Genomic DNA, 17,521 nt, shown 5'->3' on the forward strand with positions numbered 1-17,521 from the left:
ATTACGTACCGGTGAATAAATCTTCTATCACTGAGATAAGTATACAAGTGAAAGACGATCAGAATCAAGACATAAGTTTTAGTTACGGTAAGGTGTGTGCTAAACTACATTTTAGGCCTGTGAAACAACGTCTTTTTTAAGGGTTTTGGAAAAAAATGGCATATTACAGCAATCATAATACTGACCCCATGCGTTACGTAGCCTATTATCAGAATCAGGCAGGCAATGGCCTTCCTGGCTATGCAGGGGGAGGGGTTATGTATGGTGCGGGGTTGGGAGGCCTTTTTCGCGGACTCTTTAGAATGGCTATACCATTACTAAGACGTGGATTTAACATAGCTAAACCACATCTTAAATCAGCTGCAAAGAACATAATAAGTGATGTTGTTAGCCATACAATGTCTCAGTCTTTTAACAATAACAATAATAGTCAAGAAGGTTCAGGACTGATGGTAATGGCACGCAAAAGAGTGTCTAGACCACCAGGTGCCCGGAGGAGTGGCCAGACACAGAAGAAAAGAAAACGACATCTGAAAAAAACTTCAGTTGTAAAACGCAAGCGCAAGGAGTCGGGAAAGTGTCCGGCATCAAAAAGGAGAAGAAAGACAATATTTTAGACCATGGCTTTACTACACAGCATGTCAGAAGAATGTTTAAAATCAGAGCTGGATCTGTTCACAGTACCGCTGACTCAGATGGCTATTGAGAAAAATACATATATAGAAATACCTCCATTATCAGCAATTTCAGACTCTTCACCTCTGGAATTTTTTATTGCCGGAACGGGGGAGGATTATGTGGATCTAAACAATACATTGTTATTTTTACGACTCAAAATCACAAATCCAGATGGCACAGATATTGCAGATGGTGCTCCTGTGGGGCTTTCAAACTATCCAAGCTGTTCGATCTTTGGACAGGTTGATGTGTCGCTGGGGGACCGACTTATATCACAAAGTACTAGTACATACCCTTATCGGGGGATAATAGAATGTCTTACCAATTATGGGAAAGATGCTCTTGAAACACTCTTCAGCGCTGCTTTGTTTTACAAAGATACAGCGGGGCATATGGACGTGACGGATCCTGCGGGGGCAAACCGAGGGTTGACAAAGAGGGCCGCCTTCACCATCGCCAGTAATGTGGTCGAACTTCTCTCACCTGTTCACAGTGACATTTTCTTTCAAGAGAAACTGATGCTTAATGGGGTTGATATTAAAGTTCGTATGACCAGAGGAAAAGATGAATTTTGTTTGATGAGAAGCGACGCTACAGCCTACAAGCTAAACATCCTGTCAGCATCTTTATTTGTTAAAAAAGTGACAGTATCACCGGCTGTGAGATTGGGTCATGCACAAGCACTGCTTTCAACCACTGCCAAATACCCTATCGATAGAGTATGTCTGAAGAATTTCTCACTACCTGCAGGATCGCGTGTCTGCAATCAAGAAAACTTGTTCTTAGGAACTCTACCAAAATCTATCGTAGTAGCGATGGTTGATAATGATGCTTTTGTGGGGGCGTATGATAAAAACCCCTTTGCATTTAAAAACTACGACCTTGAATTTTTATCCATTTATGCCGATGGCGTCCAGATTCCTTCAAAGCCATTGCAACCTGAATTTGGAAGCGGTTCTGCAGTGAGGGAATTTTATCAGTTAGCCCTGGCCTCTGGAAGACATCTTAAAAATCAGGGACTATCTATTGATAGAGAAGAGTTCCTACACGGCTATACACTCTACGCATTCAATCTAACACCAGATGAGGAGTGTGGGCAGCACATTTCGCTTATTAAGAGTGGTAATATTAGACTGGAAGCCCGTTTTAGACAACCCCTCCCACGGACAGTAAATTTAATTTTATACGCTACTTTTGACAGTGTTATAGAAATATCAAATCGTCGGCAGGTCCTGGTTGACTACTATTAATACTCAAAATGAATACTGTACAGCTTACATCAGTTATGGACCGGATTTCCTGCAACATCCATTTTCTCGGAGTACTACCGTGTGATTATCTACCGAAAGAGCCTTTAAAAAAATTACCATCAATGGTTATATTGAACACACATCCTTCTGGACTTCCTGGAAAACCTTGGTAATCTGGTTTATTGCCAAAACTGTCAAAGAAACATCCTACACCCTCTTCGTTTATGTAGATGGCTAACCAATGTTGACCAGGAAGTCCAGAAGGATGTGTGTTCAATATAACCATTGATGGTAATTTTTTTAAAGGCTCTTTCGGTAGATAATCACACGGTAGTACTCCGAGAAAATGGATGTTGCAGGAAATCCGGTCCATAACTGATGTAAGCTGTACAGTATTCATTTTGAGTATTAATAGTAGTCAACCAGGACCTGCCGACGATTTGATATTTCTATAACACTGTCAAAAGTAGCGTATAAAATTAAATTTACTGTCCGTGGGAGGGGTTGTCTAAAACGGGCTTCCAGTCTAATATTACCACTCTTAATAAGCGAAATGTGCTGCCCACACTCCTCATCTGGTGTTAGATTGAATGCGTAGAGTGTATAGCCGTGTAGGAACTCTTCTCTATCAATAGATAGTCCCTGATTTTTAAGATGTCTTCCAGAGGCCAGGGCTAACTGATAAAATTCCCTCACTGCAGAACCGCTTCCAAATTCAGGTTGCAATGGCTTTGAAGGAATCTGGACGCCATCGGCATAAATGGATAAAAATTCAAGGTCGTAGTTTTTAAATGCAAAGGGGTTTTTATCATACGCCCCCACAAAAGCATCATTATCAACCATCGCTACTACGATAGATTTTGGTAGAGTTCCTAAGAACAAGTTTTCTTGATTGCAGACACGCGATCCTGCAGGTAGTGAGAAATTCTTCAGACATACTCTATCGATAGGGTATTTGGCAGTGGTTGAAAGCAGTGCTTGTGCATGACCCAATCTCACAGCCGGTGATACTGTCACTTTTTTAACAAATAAAGATGCTGACAGGATGTTTAGCTTGTAGGCTGTAGCGTCGCTTCTCATCAAACAAAATTCATCTTTTCCTCTGGTCATACGAACTTTAATATCAACCCCATTAAGCATCAGTTTCTCTTGAAAGAAAATGTCACTGTGAACAGGTGAGAGAAGTTCGACCACATTACTGGCGATGGTGAAGGCGGCCCTCTTTGTCAACCCTCGGTTTGCCCCCGCAGGATCCGTCACGTCCATATGCCCCGCTGTATCTTTGTAAAACAAAGCAGCGCTGAAGAGTGTTTCAAGAGCATCTTTCCCATAATTGGTAAGACATTCTATTATCCCCCGATAAGGGTATGTACTAGTACTTTGTGATATAAGTCGGTCCCCCAGCGACACATCAACCTGTCCAAAGATCGAACAGCTTGGATAGTTTGAAAGCCCCACAGGAGCACCATCTGCAATATCTGTGCCATCTGGATTTGTGATTTTGAGTCGTAAAAATAACAATGTATTGTTTAGATCCACATAATCCTCCCCCGTTCCGGCAATAAAAAATTCCAGAGGTGAAGAGTCTGAAATTGCTGATAATGGAGGTATTTCTATATATGTATTTTTCTCAATAGCCATCTGAGTCAGCGGTACTGTGAACAGATCCAGCTCTGATTTTAAACATTCTTCTGACATGCTGTGTAGTAAAGCCATGGTCTAAAATATTGTCTTTCTTCTCCTTTTTGATGCCGGACACTTTCCCGACTCCTTGCGCTTGCGTTTTACAACTGAAGTTTTTTTCAGATGTCGTTTTCTTTTCTTCTGTGTCTGGCCACTCCTCCGGGCACCTGGTGGTCTAGACACTCTTTTGCGTGCCATTACCATCAGTCCTGAACCTTCTTGACTATTATTGTTATTGTTAAAAGACTGAGACATTGTATGGCTAACAACATCACTTATTATGTTCTTTGCAGCTGATTTAAGATGTGGTTTAGCTATGTTAAATCCACGTCTTAGTAATGGTATAGCCATTCTAAAGAGTCCGCGAAAAAGGCCTCCCAACCCCGCACCATACATAACCCCTCCCCCTGCATAGCCAGGAAGGCCATTGCCTGCCTGATTCTGATAATAGGCTACGTAACGCATGGGGTCAGTATTATGATTGCTGTAATATGCCATTTTTTTCCAAAACCCTTAAAAAAGACGTTGTTTCACAGGCCTAAAATGTAGTTTAGCACACACCTTACCGTAACTAAAACTTATGTCTTGATTCTGATCGTCTTTCACTTGTATACTTATCTCAGTGATAGAAGATTTATTCACCGGTACGTAATGTGGTCTGTCGTATCTAATATTAATAATCTTGTTGTTCTCACCGTCTATATGGACACACCTTAGTAGTGGTACATGATAATCACCAACTGATTGATATTCTATTATATCTGTGTATATATACATGGTGTAGAAACCTCCATTTATGTCTGCTTGATGGGGCGCATACATCACAGATGTGTGTCCGATACCATGACTATCATGAGTTGGAGGGATTGTCTCTATTGCAATCCCCGGTTTTAACCCTAAAATTATTGCCAACTTTCCGAAAAACTTTAGTGATGTCTTTGGGGGTCCTTTTAGAAACACCTTGTTTTTAACGTGGTCAAATCCAAAACTCACACCCGATGGTAGATTTGCATTGATCTCCCTGATCAAGAAAACAATGTCGTCATAATATCCAGATTTTATTCTGTAAAGTACGTTCGATGTCTTTTGATCACCGTTGATGAAGATCTCAATCTCTTTGCCTGCAGCAGGGTGATCAGTGATATGTTTTATACCATTGTCGAGAATAAAGATAGCATCTTCCTCATTAAATGTATACCATGACGTAGGATATTCAAATTCGATCAAACCCACCTCCCATTCTCCTTTCAGATTCATAGTTCTTGCTAAGCTGGTTGTATAATTAGATATTTTATTTCCCGGAAAGGTTGCTAACGAAGCATTGCAGGGCAATGTAACATAAAAACCACCCTCAGCCATGGTAGGTTTTTGCACAAATGTATGCCATGTATGCTGCTCCTTTATTTTATTGAAGGCTGAACATCAACCAACTCTTTTTCATCGATCCATGATGCAAATTTTGCAGGCCATCCGAGCCATTGTACCAGCAATAATGTTTTGTATCCTTTCTTCTTCTTGTCTAATATTTTTTCAACTTTAAACGCTTTGTTTTCACTTACAAGTATCTTTTGTAACTCTTCCTCGTAAAAAACGCCTTCGATGACATCCCCATCATAATCACACAATCTGTAAACAGGTGGCTCTCTTGGTATACATGCTGATATAGTGAAAAACTCCTGCGTATAGTTTTCCTCATACCCTTTTGCAAAAGGACCTCTAACTTTAGAAATTCTAACTACGTCGCCAACTTTGTATCTAAATATGGGGTTTACACTGTGAGATTGGCTATCACCGTAAAGATTATGTAACACCTCGGATTTGTTTTCTTTGTTTACATCAATAGGCCTCATCTTGATGCTTCTATGATAGCTGACATTGTATCCACGTGTTATGTCTTGAAGTATATCGATATAGCGTTTTGAGTTTGTAGCCGTTAAATATCGCCACATCCTTCCTCGCAGAGTCCTGTTAAACCTCTCAATTACACTTGATTTTAATTCACTGGATGTTGCAAAATGCGTAATGTTATACTTCTTCATAAGTTTTTGGAAATGTTTGTTAAAAAATTCCTTCCCCTTATCTGTTTGTATTTTCTCTGGTACACGTCCCTCTTCCAGTATTGATTCAAAGGCTTTAGCAACCTCTACTGCGGACTTGTTTTTTAACACACGTGTCCAAGCATATTTACTAAACAGATCTATACATGTCAACAGAAAATGATTGTTGTCATTTTCCTTAGCATATGTAGACATATCAACTAGATCAGCCTGGAACTGCATATCGATGCCATAGACAAATACCCGATTTCTTCTGTATTTTAAAGGCGCAGTTTTATGTAGTGTGTAAGCATCTTCACCGGAGAGCCATTCTGATACTTCATCATTGGTTAAGCGAACACCCGTTTCTTTCAAAACAGCATCTTTTAAACGTTGTTTACCACCTAAAGAACCGGGGTTTGAAGGCGTGTAATAAATCCTTTTCATTACTTCTTCAGACATATTGTAACACCAGTCTCCACAGACGAATAACACAGAGGTTCAAAGTGATACAAGTTTTTATTGTGAAAGATTTTACATCATAAGTCATCAATGTAGTGTAGAAACTTTATACACATCACAATATTTTTGTCAATAAGGTAATCAACCAGGGTTTCAATAATTTCACAAGCATAACCCTGATCATTACTAGACATTGTAAATACACATAAATCAGACACATAGGTACACATGCATAATATGTCTGTAATTCTGATACAGGTACCACCTTCAGTCATCAAGTCTAAAATTTTTTTAATAGTTACAGATATTGATTCACCCTTGTTAATGCATAAACGCATCAGTGCAGACCAATCATTAGAAATATTTCTTACAACAGACATTTGGTTCTCGAGATTTGTAAGTCGTTTAGCATCCACAACACATCTGTTAACAGGTACAGTTACATCAGAGTTTTCATTAACAATTTTATAAAGCAAGCTGGTCATTTCACATCTAATACGATGTTTAAGTAGGCACTTCACCAATCCAGTCACAAAGCATGTATTCCCCATGGTTTTTTGTTAGACTCAGTCAATATGAATGATACCCTTCCAGCTGTCCACAGCGTCACGGACAATCCTTTCGTTGTCAGGGCCTCCAAGTTTTTCTCTGATCTCAGAAAGTTTTTCCACAATAAAAATTTCCTCACGCAGTTCGTGCAAGATGCTGTCAACTGACCCCTGAACCCTCAGAGGATGAATCCTTAATCCACAACGGCTCAATGCTTGAGAAATGATATGTTTGAGTTCAGGCTTGAACAGAGTACGTGACAGTTCCTCAAAGTAAAAGTCAAAGAAATAGGCATTAGGCTCAAAAATACAGCTGTGCCTAAGTTGACTAGGATGATTAACCTCACAACCGCTACAGATCTCTTTCAGCTTTTTGTCAACAAGATGCTGCAAAAGTGCCACGACGATTGTTTTAATGATCTTGAAGCCGTCAGTCCGGATACATCCGTCTGTGGAGTCGACCCCCGCAAAGTGTGCTGCTCCAGCTACTGAACCAGTACAACCATAAGGAGTCGTAATGAAGGTCAGGTTGTGATATCCCAGATCCATACAAAATTTATCCAGCCAAGAGTTGTCAGAAATAGGCATTGTGATCTCCATTGGGGATGGCTCATCATCAGGCTTTGCAGTATCCGTCTCAAGGCTGGGGTTGTAGGGCACTGGAACCTCATCAGGCATTGCCGGAGCAGTCCCAAGGATATTGTTGTAGCATGCTGGAACAACATCAGGCATAGTCGGGGCCGTCTCAAGAGGGTTGCTGCCGGTGTAGGGTGTTGCATTGTCATCAGGCATCGCCGGGGCCGGCTTGAGGGCACTGGTCCAGCTGTAGGTTCTTTCATCTTCATCAAGTCCTGGTACGGGGAGCGCAAAGGTACTGGTGTAGCATGGGGAAGCCATAGTTTCTTGAATCCTGTTAAGCAAGTGTGTTGAATGATCCAAACTGGAGCCATTTTTAATGGCTGTAATAGGTAGGTGGGGTTAGGAGGCCGGTCCTCGAGGCGGAGACACACCTCTCGGGGTGGAACAACTTCACTTTAACGGAAGTGTAGTGATCATAAAGTTGACACCATCTAAACAATTTGTCAATGCATGAAAAAATGTTGTCAAACATTCGCACATCTTTCCATTGAAACAGATATACCAAGTCATAGTACTTGTGATGCTCAGACTCTGGAATAGGCCAGGTATATTCCATGATCTTTGTCTTGTCGTTGCAGCGAAAAATATAAACAAAGTCATCTGGCAGCTTTCTACAATGGTCTCCAACCACCCGGTATCTTGTTTGAGGAACCTCACTGTCCCACTCTGCGATGTACAAAGGGGCGTCGCCACAGTTGTTCAAATCGTTCCAAACATAATTATAAAATATGAACCAGTCTTTAGCAGGGAACATCAGACAAGGATCATCAGTAGTGATTCCATCTCCAAGATCGCCCGCAAAGAGCCTGACGCACCGCGACTCCTTGTCAAACAGATATCTCCCCACGCGTCTATCAGACATTGTGAAATCATATCTCACAAATTTCTCATTTTCATGGAGAAACTTTGTCAAACTAACACTCTGTTTTTTCTTAGGAGCAAAAGTAATCCTTTCTTCCATTTCCACAGTACCTCTTGCCGGAGAAGTACACAACACTTGTCTCGTCCTTTTAGGAGTCTTTGGAGCAGCCATTGCAACACTAGAACTACACTGTCTTCTTGTTTAAAATACAAACTACCAGACCCTATTTAAACACTCACGTATGAGAGGGGAGGCGTGAAACAACAGAGACTATAGGACACCTGGATAAACATCATTTCCTGAACAACTTCCTGAGTATAAACATCAGTTGCCGCCATAAAATTTTATTACAGGAAGCAAACAACTCATAAGGTGACAAATTTCACACCTAGGTGTTAGGTCGTAAATCAAGGTCATAAATCAAATTTTTTGACACATGGTGCATCATATTTTCTTCTGGTCTACTTATCTGTCTACTCTATCTACTTGTCTGTCTGTCTGTCTGTCTACCTATCTACTCTGTCTGTCTGTCTGTCTACTTCATCTATCTACCTATCCATCTATCTACTCTGTCTGTCTGTCTGTATGTCTATCTACTCTATCTATCTGTCTGTCTATCTACTTTGTCTGTCTGTCGGTTTGTCTATCTATCACAATCTAGAGTAAACCAAGCAGAATCTATATGTCTGTCTGTCTGCCTGTCTGTCAACTTTACATATATATCTCTACCTATCTGTCTGTCTGTCTGTCTGTCTGTCTACTTTATCAATCTATCTGTCTGTCTGTCTACTTTATCAATCTATCTACTTATCTACCTATTTATCTGTTTGTCTACTTTATCTATCTATCTGTCTGTCTGTCTGTCTATTTAATCTATCTGTCTGTCTGTCTATCTATCACAATCTAGAGTAAACCAAGCAGAATCTATCTATCTATCTGTCAACTTTATCTATATATCTACCTATCTGTCTGTCTGTCTACTTTATCAATCTATCTGTCTGTCTGTCTACTTGATCTATCTATCTACTTATCTACCTATTTATCTGTCTGTCTATCTACTCTATCTATCTGTCGGTCTGTCTATCTATTTAATCTATCTGTATGTCTGTCTGTGTGTCTATCTTTCACAATCTAGAGTAAACCAAGCAGAATCTATCTATCGATCTGTCTGTCTGTCAACTTTATCTATATATCTACCTATCTGTCTGTCTACTTTATCAATCTATCTGTCTGTCCGTCTACTTTATCTATCTTTCTACTTATCTACCTATTTATCTGTCTGTCTGTCAACTTTATCTATATATCTACCTATCTGTCTGTCTATCTACACTATCTATCTGTCTGTATATCTATTTAATCTATCTGTATATCTGTCTGTCTGTGTCTATCTATCACAATCTAGAGTTAACCAAGCATAATCTATCTGTCTGTCTATCTACTCTATCTGTCTGTCTATCTACTCTATCTATCTGTCTGTATATCTACTTTATCTGTCTGTCTGTCTGTTTGTCTATCACAATCTAGAGTAAACCAAGCTGAATCTATCTTTCTGTCTGTCTACTTTATCTATCTATCTACTTATCTACCTGTCTGTCTGTCTACTGTATCTATCTGTCTACTTTATCTATCTATCTACTTATCTACCTCTCTGTCTGTCTACTGTATCTATCTGTCTGTCTGTCTGCTTTATCTATCTGTCTGTCTGTCTGTCTGTCTGTCTGTCTACTTTTTTTATTTATCTGTCTGTCTGTCTGTCTATCTATCTATTCTACCAATCTACTCTACCAATCTATCTGTCTGTCTCTCTTTCTTTCTGTCTGTCTGTATCTATCTATCTGTCTGTCTGTCTACTTTATTTACCTGTAAGTCTACTTTATCTGTCTGTCTGTTTGTCTATCGATCACAATCTAGAGTAAACCAAGCAGAATCTATCTGTCTGTCTGTCTATCTACTCTATCTATCGTATGTCTATCGACTTTGTCTGTCTGTCTGTCTGCTTTATCTATCTGTCTGTCTGTCTGTCTGTCTACTTTTTTATCTATCTGTCTGTCTGTCAACTTTATCCATCTATCTATCTATTCTACCAATCTACTCTACCTATCTATCTGTCTGTCTCTCTTTCTGTCTGTCTGTATCTGTCTGTCTGTCTACTTTATTTACCTGTAAGTCTACTTTATCTGTCTGTCTGTTTGTCTATCGATCACAATCTAGAGTAAACCAAGCAAAATCTATATGTCTGTCTGTCTATCTACTCTATCTATCTGTATGTCTATCGACTTTGTCTGTCTGTCTGTCTATCTATCTACTGTATCAATCTACTTTATCTATCTACCTGTGTGTCTGTCTGTCTGTCTGTCTGTCTACTTCATCTATCTGTCTGCCTATGTACTTTATCTATCTGTCTGTCTGTCTATCTATCACACTCTAGAATAAACCAAGCAGAAATCCCTCATGTCATGTATTTCACGACTGCAAGCTTTAACAGAGGACCATAATTTGCTTGGTTACACTTACAAAGGTCAAACTTACTGGACTGGAATAGGTGACAGAGAGTATCAGCAGGGTTTGGAGATAGATATGGGTGTGTAAGTTATGTATCATTATCGCTGATAAAAAAACATCATGTATGTGAGATTGTCACTATTTCAATAAAACTAGTGGAAATTATTGACAGGCTTTTCAAACTGACTTGAGATGTATTGACCGCATTACTCTGTGAATTAGATTAGTCATTCACTGAAATGAAACGGGATGCCTGACTGACAAATATAAATGTCAAAGTTAATAGCATATAAAACGTGCAACTCTCTTTCTCTCTCACACATGCACTCTCGCTCTGTTTTTCTTTATCACTCTCTTTGACCTGCATTTCCTTTAACAGATATTACCTTCATTTGTAAATGGCTTCCCTTTTTTGACCAGGCTCAAGTCACATACTCAGTATCACTCAAAAGCCCTGCTCAACATTTTTGCAGGAATTCTGAAATGAGTTCTATTGATTTTCACCTCTCCGTTCCTCTAAGCTAAACATCCCGACAGACTGTGTTATGTCAGTTCAGCTTTTCTTTGAAGATATCAACACAAATCAATAAGGCTTTGGCAGAGCGTATACAGTAGATCCCCATGAAGTGTGGACAAATTTAACTTACCTGAGCTTTTGATTGATTCCACAGAACATACAGATGGTTATCCTCAGAACAGACTGTGAAGTACCTTTCTGTGATAACCATTTGTATTTTTCTAGATAACAATCTGCAAGCTGGAGCCTGAAATCCGAGTTGGCACAAAGGTTGATGATTTAATGCTTAAAGCATTTCATCCATGGTGATGTTTAAGGAGTATGTGTCAAAACATGATGCCTTCCCCTCTCTATAGACCGCCTCTGATACAGTAATTGCTCCTTAAGAAAACATAAGAACAGGGAGTAGCAACATTCTCTCACACGATTCACAATTCAATGAGACAAACACACACACACAATGCCAATGCCTTATAGTCTTATATGTGTATATGTGAGGTAGAATATAAAAAAGCAGTTAAGAGCCAGACAGAAATTCAAACAGGTAAACTAAAGCAGAGCACACAAGTGCTCTTAGGATCAGGTAAACAAATTAGGCTATCTGGTGTTTTATAAATTTCATGACATTTCCAAACCTTTTTTGTGTGTATATATTATTGTGATTATGTAAATTCACATAAACAGGAAAATTAACTCAGAGGGGCGACATTTAGAAAGCAATAAGGTAACTCTTAAAAATAAAGGTCCCTAAAAGGTTCTTTGTCAGGTTGTACACTCTAAAAAATGCTGGGTTATTATTCCAAAGGCTGGGTCTGTCCCCTTATGTCCCAAAGCTGGGTTGAGAATAACCCATCTTTATTGTAGAAGATACAAAATGTTGTTTTAGCCCATTGTTGGCTCAAAAATGACATTTAATTTTACTCAAAAACGGAGTCTGTCTATTTTTGACCCAATGCTGAGTTGGAAATAACCCAGGTCTCTTAAAAATTATGGGTTATTTTCAACCCAGCGTTGGATCAAAATTGGATGAAACCCAACCAGTTGGGTTGTAATTTAACCTGCTGAGTTTTTGGGTGAAATATAAACATTTTCTGGGTTAAATTATTCCAAAGGCTGGGTTTGTACTCTTTTGTCCCAATGCTTAGTTGAGAATAACCCAGCATTTTAAGAGGATACAAAATGTTGTTTTAGCCCATTGTTGGCTCAAAAATGAAATTTCCTGGGATAATTTTACTTAACAACTGGGCCAACACTGAGCTGGAAATAACCCAAGTCTCTTAAAAATGCTGGGTTATTTTCAACCCAGCGTTGGGTCAAAATTGGATAAAACCCAACCAGTTTTTAGGTCAAATATAAACATTTTCTAGGTTAATTATTCCAAAGGCCGGGTTTGTCGTTTTTTGTTTCAATGGTTGAGAAAATCCATCATTTTTAGAGGATACAAAATGTTGTTTTAGCCCATTGTTGGCTCAAAAATTACATTTTACTCAAAAACTGAGTCTGTTCCTTTTTGACTCAACGCAGAATTGGAAATAACCCATGTCTCTTAAAAATGCTGGGTTACTTTTAACCCAGCGTTGGGTCAAAATTGGATAAAACCCAACCAGTTGGGTTGTAATTTAACCTGCTGAGTTTTTGGCTCAAATATGAAAATTTTCTGGGTTAAATTATTCCAAAGGCTGGGTTTATCGCTTTTTGTCCCAATGGATGAGATAACCCAGCATTTTTAGAGGATACAAAAACAACTGAGTTTGCCCCTTTTTTATTTTCAACCCAGCGTTGGGTCAAAAATGGTTGAAACCCAACCTGTTGGGTTGTAATATAACCTGCTGAGTTTTTCGGTCAAATATAAACATTTTCTGGGTAAAAAATTATTCCAAAGGCTGGGTTTGTTGCTTTTTTTCCCAATGGTTGAGAATAACCCAACATTTTTAGAGGATACAAAATGTTGTTTTAGCCCATTGTTGGCCCAAACAAACAGGGTTTGTCTCTTTTTGACCCAACACTGAGTTGGGAATAACCCTCGTCTCTTAAAAATGCTGGGTTATTTTCAACCCAGTGTTGGGTCAAAATTGAATGAAACCCAATCAACTGGGTTGTAATTTATCCTGATGCGTTTTTGAGTCAAATATAAACATTTTCAGGGTAAAATTATTCCAAAGGCTGGGTTTGTCGCCTTTTGTCCCAATGCTAGGTTGGAAAAAAGATAACTCATCTTTTTGTAGAAGATACAAAATGTTGTTTTAGCCCATTGTTGGCTCAAAAAATTTAATTTTCCTGGGATAATTTTACTGACCAACTGGGCTTGTTCCTTTTGTAGCCAACACTGGGTTGGAAATAACCAAGGTCTCTTAAAAATGCAGCAATCAGTCAAAAAAAGGGGCGAACTTGTTGGGTTGTAATTCCACTGGGTTGTTTTAACCCATTTTTGGGTCAAGTATAAACATTTTCTGGGTTCATTTAACGCAATGGATGGCTTTGACCCTTTTTGACCCAACACTGGGTTAAAAATGACCCAGTATTTTTTTTTAGGGTTATTTTCAACCCAGCAATGGTTCAAAAAGGACGAACCCAACCTGTAGGGTTGTAATTTAACCTATACATTCTTAAAAACGGATGTGTTAAAACAACACATTTTGTGTAACTTTTCTTAACTAGACACATCTCTGTGTTATTATTGGAACAACACATTTTGAAATGCTGGGTTGTTTTAACCCAATGCCGGGTTGAAATTAACCCAGCAGTACGGTTCCATAAAGAACCTTTATGAACACCCACAGAACCTTTCCATTGCACAAAGGATTTTATGCAGTAGAAAAAAACAAGATGTTTGTTAGGGTAGTTTTCAAATGAGCTGATTTAATCCCTTCACTTAAAACCTAAATCACAAACTCAATAGTCCAGTAAAGAAATCCTTTCTCAATTTAACTAAGGAAAATCATTCTAGACCGTCTCCAGCTGTTCAATCAAAGAGGAATTCTGATCTTCTGTATAGCTGCCAGGCTTTAGGGCTGTTTTCCTTCTATCCTGTGCAAAGCAGTGGAGATACTGCTGTAATAAAGAGATGTGACAGAGGTGTGTGAATACTGCTGTGCTTTCAAGGAACAGAGATGAGAATGGCCCCTGACTGTCCTCCCAGTGGGGTTCCTCATTCTGGCATTTTCTGTCAGTGTTGCTGTCTTTTTGTTTCTCTCTCTCTCCCTCTCTCTCTCTCAGACACTCCAAGGCCTCTTTTAGTTAAAACTGTGTTTCTGTTATCGAGGATCAAATGTACATCATGGCAGCGTTACTGTATTCAGCTCAGCTTTAATACTTCTGTCACTCGCTGCATGGGTCTCTTATGAAAAGCTTTGCTTTAAAACACTCATGCGTAACTCTATCCTCATTTTCTCTAAAGAAATGTGTTTAATATTGTACACGGCTGGGCCAAATCAAGTGAAATTGAGATAAAAAGTTGACTCTTCTATAATTTGCAAGACACTTTGCATAAAAGCATCTGCTAAATGAACAAATGTTAATGTAAATCTGGGCATGCACTCTTAAAAGCGTTGCTACATGATCTCACAGAAGAACAATTTTTGGCTGTACAACCTCAGGAAAAAGGTACAAGATGGAACAAAAGTTGACCATTTTAGTACATATGTGTACTTTTGACGTACCAGTATGTACCTTTTAGGTATAAAAGTGTACTTTTTGAAAAGGTCTATCTGCAGCTTTTGACACGGTCAATCACCGCATCCTCCTGTCGACTCTCATGTCTATGGGTGTCACTGACACAGCGCTTCTATGGTTCAAGTCGTACCTCTCTGATAGGTCATTTCGGGTATCCTGGAGAGGTGACGTCTCCGAACCCCAACGTCTTGATACCGGGGTCCCTCAAGGCACTATGCTTGGACCGCTGCTCTTTTTGATATACATGACATCCCTGGGCTCTGTCATTCGGAAACATGGCTTTTCCTACCACTGCTATGCAGACGACACTCAACTCCACTTGTCGTTCCACCCTGATGATCCTACGGTTTCTGCCCGCATCTCGGCATGCCTGAGGGACATCTCACTCTGAATGAAGGATCACCATCTCCAGCTTAACCTTGTGAAGACAGAACTGCTTGTCATATCATCTGAACCAAAGATTCAGCACAACTTTTCCATTCAGCTAGGTTCCTCGACCATCACGCCTTCCAAGATGGCAAAAAACCTGGGAGTGGTCATTGATGATCGGCTTGTTGCCAGCACCGCTCGCTCTTGTAGATTCATCCTCTACAATATTAGGAAAATTAGACCTTTCCTAGATGAGCATGCTACGCAGGTCCTGGTCCAAGCTCTTGTCCTGTCCAGGCTGGACTACTGCAATGCGCTACTGGCAGGACTTCCAGCCTGCACGACCAAACCCCTACAGATGATTCAGAACGCAGCGGCAAGAGTGGTCTTCAATGAGCCAAAGAGGGCGCACGTCACTCCTCTCTTTGTCAAGTTACACTGGCTTCCTATAGCAGCTCGCATCAAATTTAAGGCTCTGCTCCTGGCCTTTAAAACCATCACTGGGTCAGCACCACCTTACCTTCGCTTGCTTATAGAGCCTTATGTACCCTCTCGATCACTGCGCTCTGCCACCGAGCGAAGACTTGTGGTACCATCTCAAAAAGGGAAGAAAACACTAACGCGTACCTTCTCAGGAACTGTCCCACAACTGTGGAATGATCTGCCGGTCGTGACACGATCAGCTGACACTGTAGCTGTCTTTAAGACTCGGCTAAAAACCCATCTCTTCCATCATTACCTAACTTCCTAATTACAGATTTACTATCTTTATTTAGTCACCTTCTCTTTATCTCTTTCTCTATTTACCTTCCTCTTTATCTAAAAAAAAAAAAATACTAACATACCCTTGGCTATGTATATTGTGTTGGACTTGATGAGACTATTTCCAGTGCACTTATGTATTGCTGTTCTTATGTTGCCATAATTGCTTCTATTGTTTACCTCACTTGTAAGTCGCTTTGGACAAAAGCGTCTGCTTAATGACTAAATGTAAATGTAAATGTACCACCCCACACTGCTAAAAACGACTTTCATACTTATGGTACGTTCACACGTGGCGTAAGCCTTAATGCTTCCCATTCACTTTTAATGACGTCAAACGTTGCTGAACTGAATTGTGGATTCGTCGGCGTCGTGTCACTGTCGTTGCTCGTGGCAGAAGTTGAAAACTACTCAATTTTTCAAGCAACAACGCATGTGTCAGCCAATCAGATCGCCTTATGCAAATAACCTAGGCAAAGCCAGCCAATTACGTTTATGGAAGAACGGAGCATGTGTAGCGGCCAAAATGTTGGGTTTTTTTTAAACCAGGGCTGGGTAACTTTTGGACAGGACACATTTCTGGGTTAAAATGACCCAAATAATGGGTTGTTTTTACCCAACTGCTGGGTTATTGTTATGTGAATCCAATATGTGTTCTGTCCAATAGTTACCCAGCCCTGGGTTAAAACAAGCCAATATTTTTGGAGTGTGTGATTGGCTGTTGGCCACGCTTCAGACAAGCCTTCCGTCAAGCGTTAATGTTTTTTTCCCGTGTGAATGTAACGTTAGTATTTTTGTCTTGTCTTAGTACAAATATCTAAAAATTCTTAAATCAAGATGTACTTGATGTGCAAAATGACCAAGAAAATAAGTCTAGTTTATTTAAAAATCTGCCAATAGAACAAAAACTAAAACATAAAAAGTCCTACCCATTAAGCACAAATTCACTTAAAGGGAACCTATGGCCCAATTAACGATTTTACATTTCCTTTGGTGTGTAAGTGTGTATTAGTACATGTTAACGATATGCAAAAGTAACCCCAGAGTAAACGATGACGCGAGTTATCGTCTCCAACGTAAAACTATTTTCTTGGACTGCAACAAACACACGGATGTAGGCAACAGTTTACTTCCTGGGATTGGTGATGTAGACCGACATTATCATAATTCCTCCTGCTTCGGACTCAGCCTGGAAGTTTACTCCTGTTAGCATTGCATTGTGAGCGAATCTTTCAAACATGGTAAGGAGCGTCACGTTTCCGGCTGGCATCAGAGGTATTCAGGCCAATCACAACATACAGATTAGCTGGCCAATCAGGGACACGGAGCTTTTCAAATCCATGTGTTTCAGGAAGAGAGTGAAATGTGGAGATACAAAAATTTACATTAGGTGGAAAAAATTATTTTTTTAACCATAAACCACACAAACACATGGTATAATACCAAATACGCTTTTTAGCAATGAAATAGGTGCTCTTTAAAGCATTTTGGGGACAATGTGTGTGATGCAAACTTAATGAAAAACTATACATATATAAACA

The 17,521-nt window shown here is 39.6% G+C and overlaps 2 protein-coding genes across 2 annotated transcripts; one reads left to right on the forward strand and one right to left on the reverse strand.

Annotated features, from left to right (window-relative positions):
* Nucleotides 1–620: 620 nt before the first annotated feature.
* Nucleotides 621–1,928, forward strand: LOC135732206 (uncharacterized protein F54H12.2-like). The gene has a single exon (XM_065250099.1). It carries the CDS (start codon nt 621–623, stop codon nt 1,926–1,928), a length of 1,308 nt encoding a protein of 435 aa, XP_065106171.1.
* Nucleotides 1,929–2,336: 408 nt separating this feature from the next.
* On the reverse strand, nt 2,337–3,644 carry LOC135732207 (uncharacterized protein F54H12.2-like). Its single transcript, XM_065250100.1, has one exon. The coding sequence runs from the start codon at nt 3,642–3,644 to the stop codon at nt 2,337–2,339; it is 1,308 nt and encodes a 435-aa protein (XP_065106172.1).
* Nucleotides 3,645–17,521: the final 13,877 nt, after the last annotated feature.

Source organism: Paramisgurnus dabryanus, chromosome 5 (assembly GCF_030506205.2).
Source record: "Paramisgurnus dabryanus chromosome 5, PD_genome_1.1, whole genome shotgun sequence".
Classification (NCBI taxonomy): Eukaryota; Metazoa; Chordata; class Actinopteri; order Cypriniformes; family Cobitidae; genus Paramisgurnus; species Paramisgurnus dabryanus.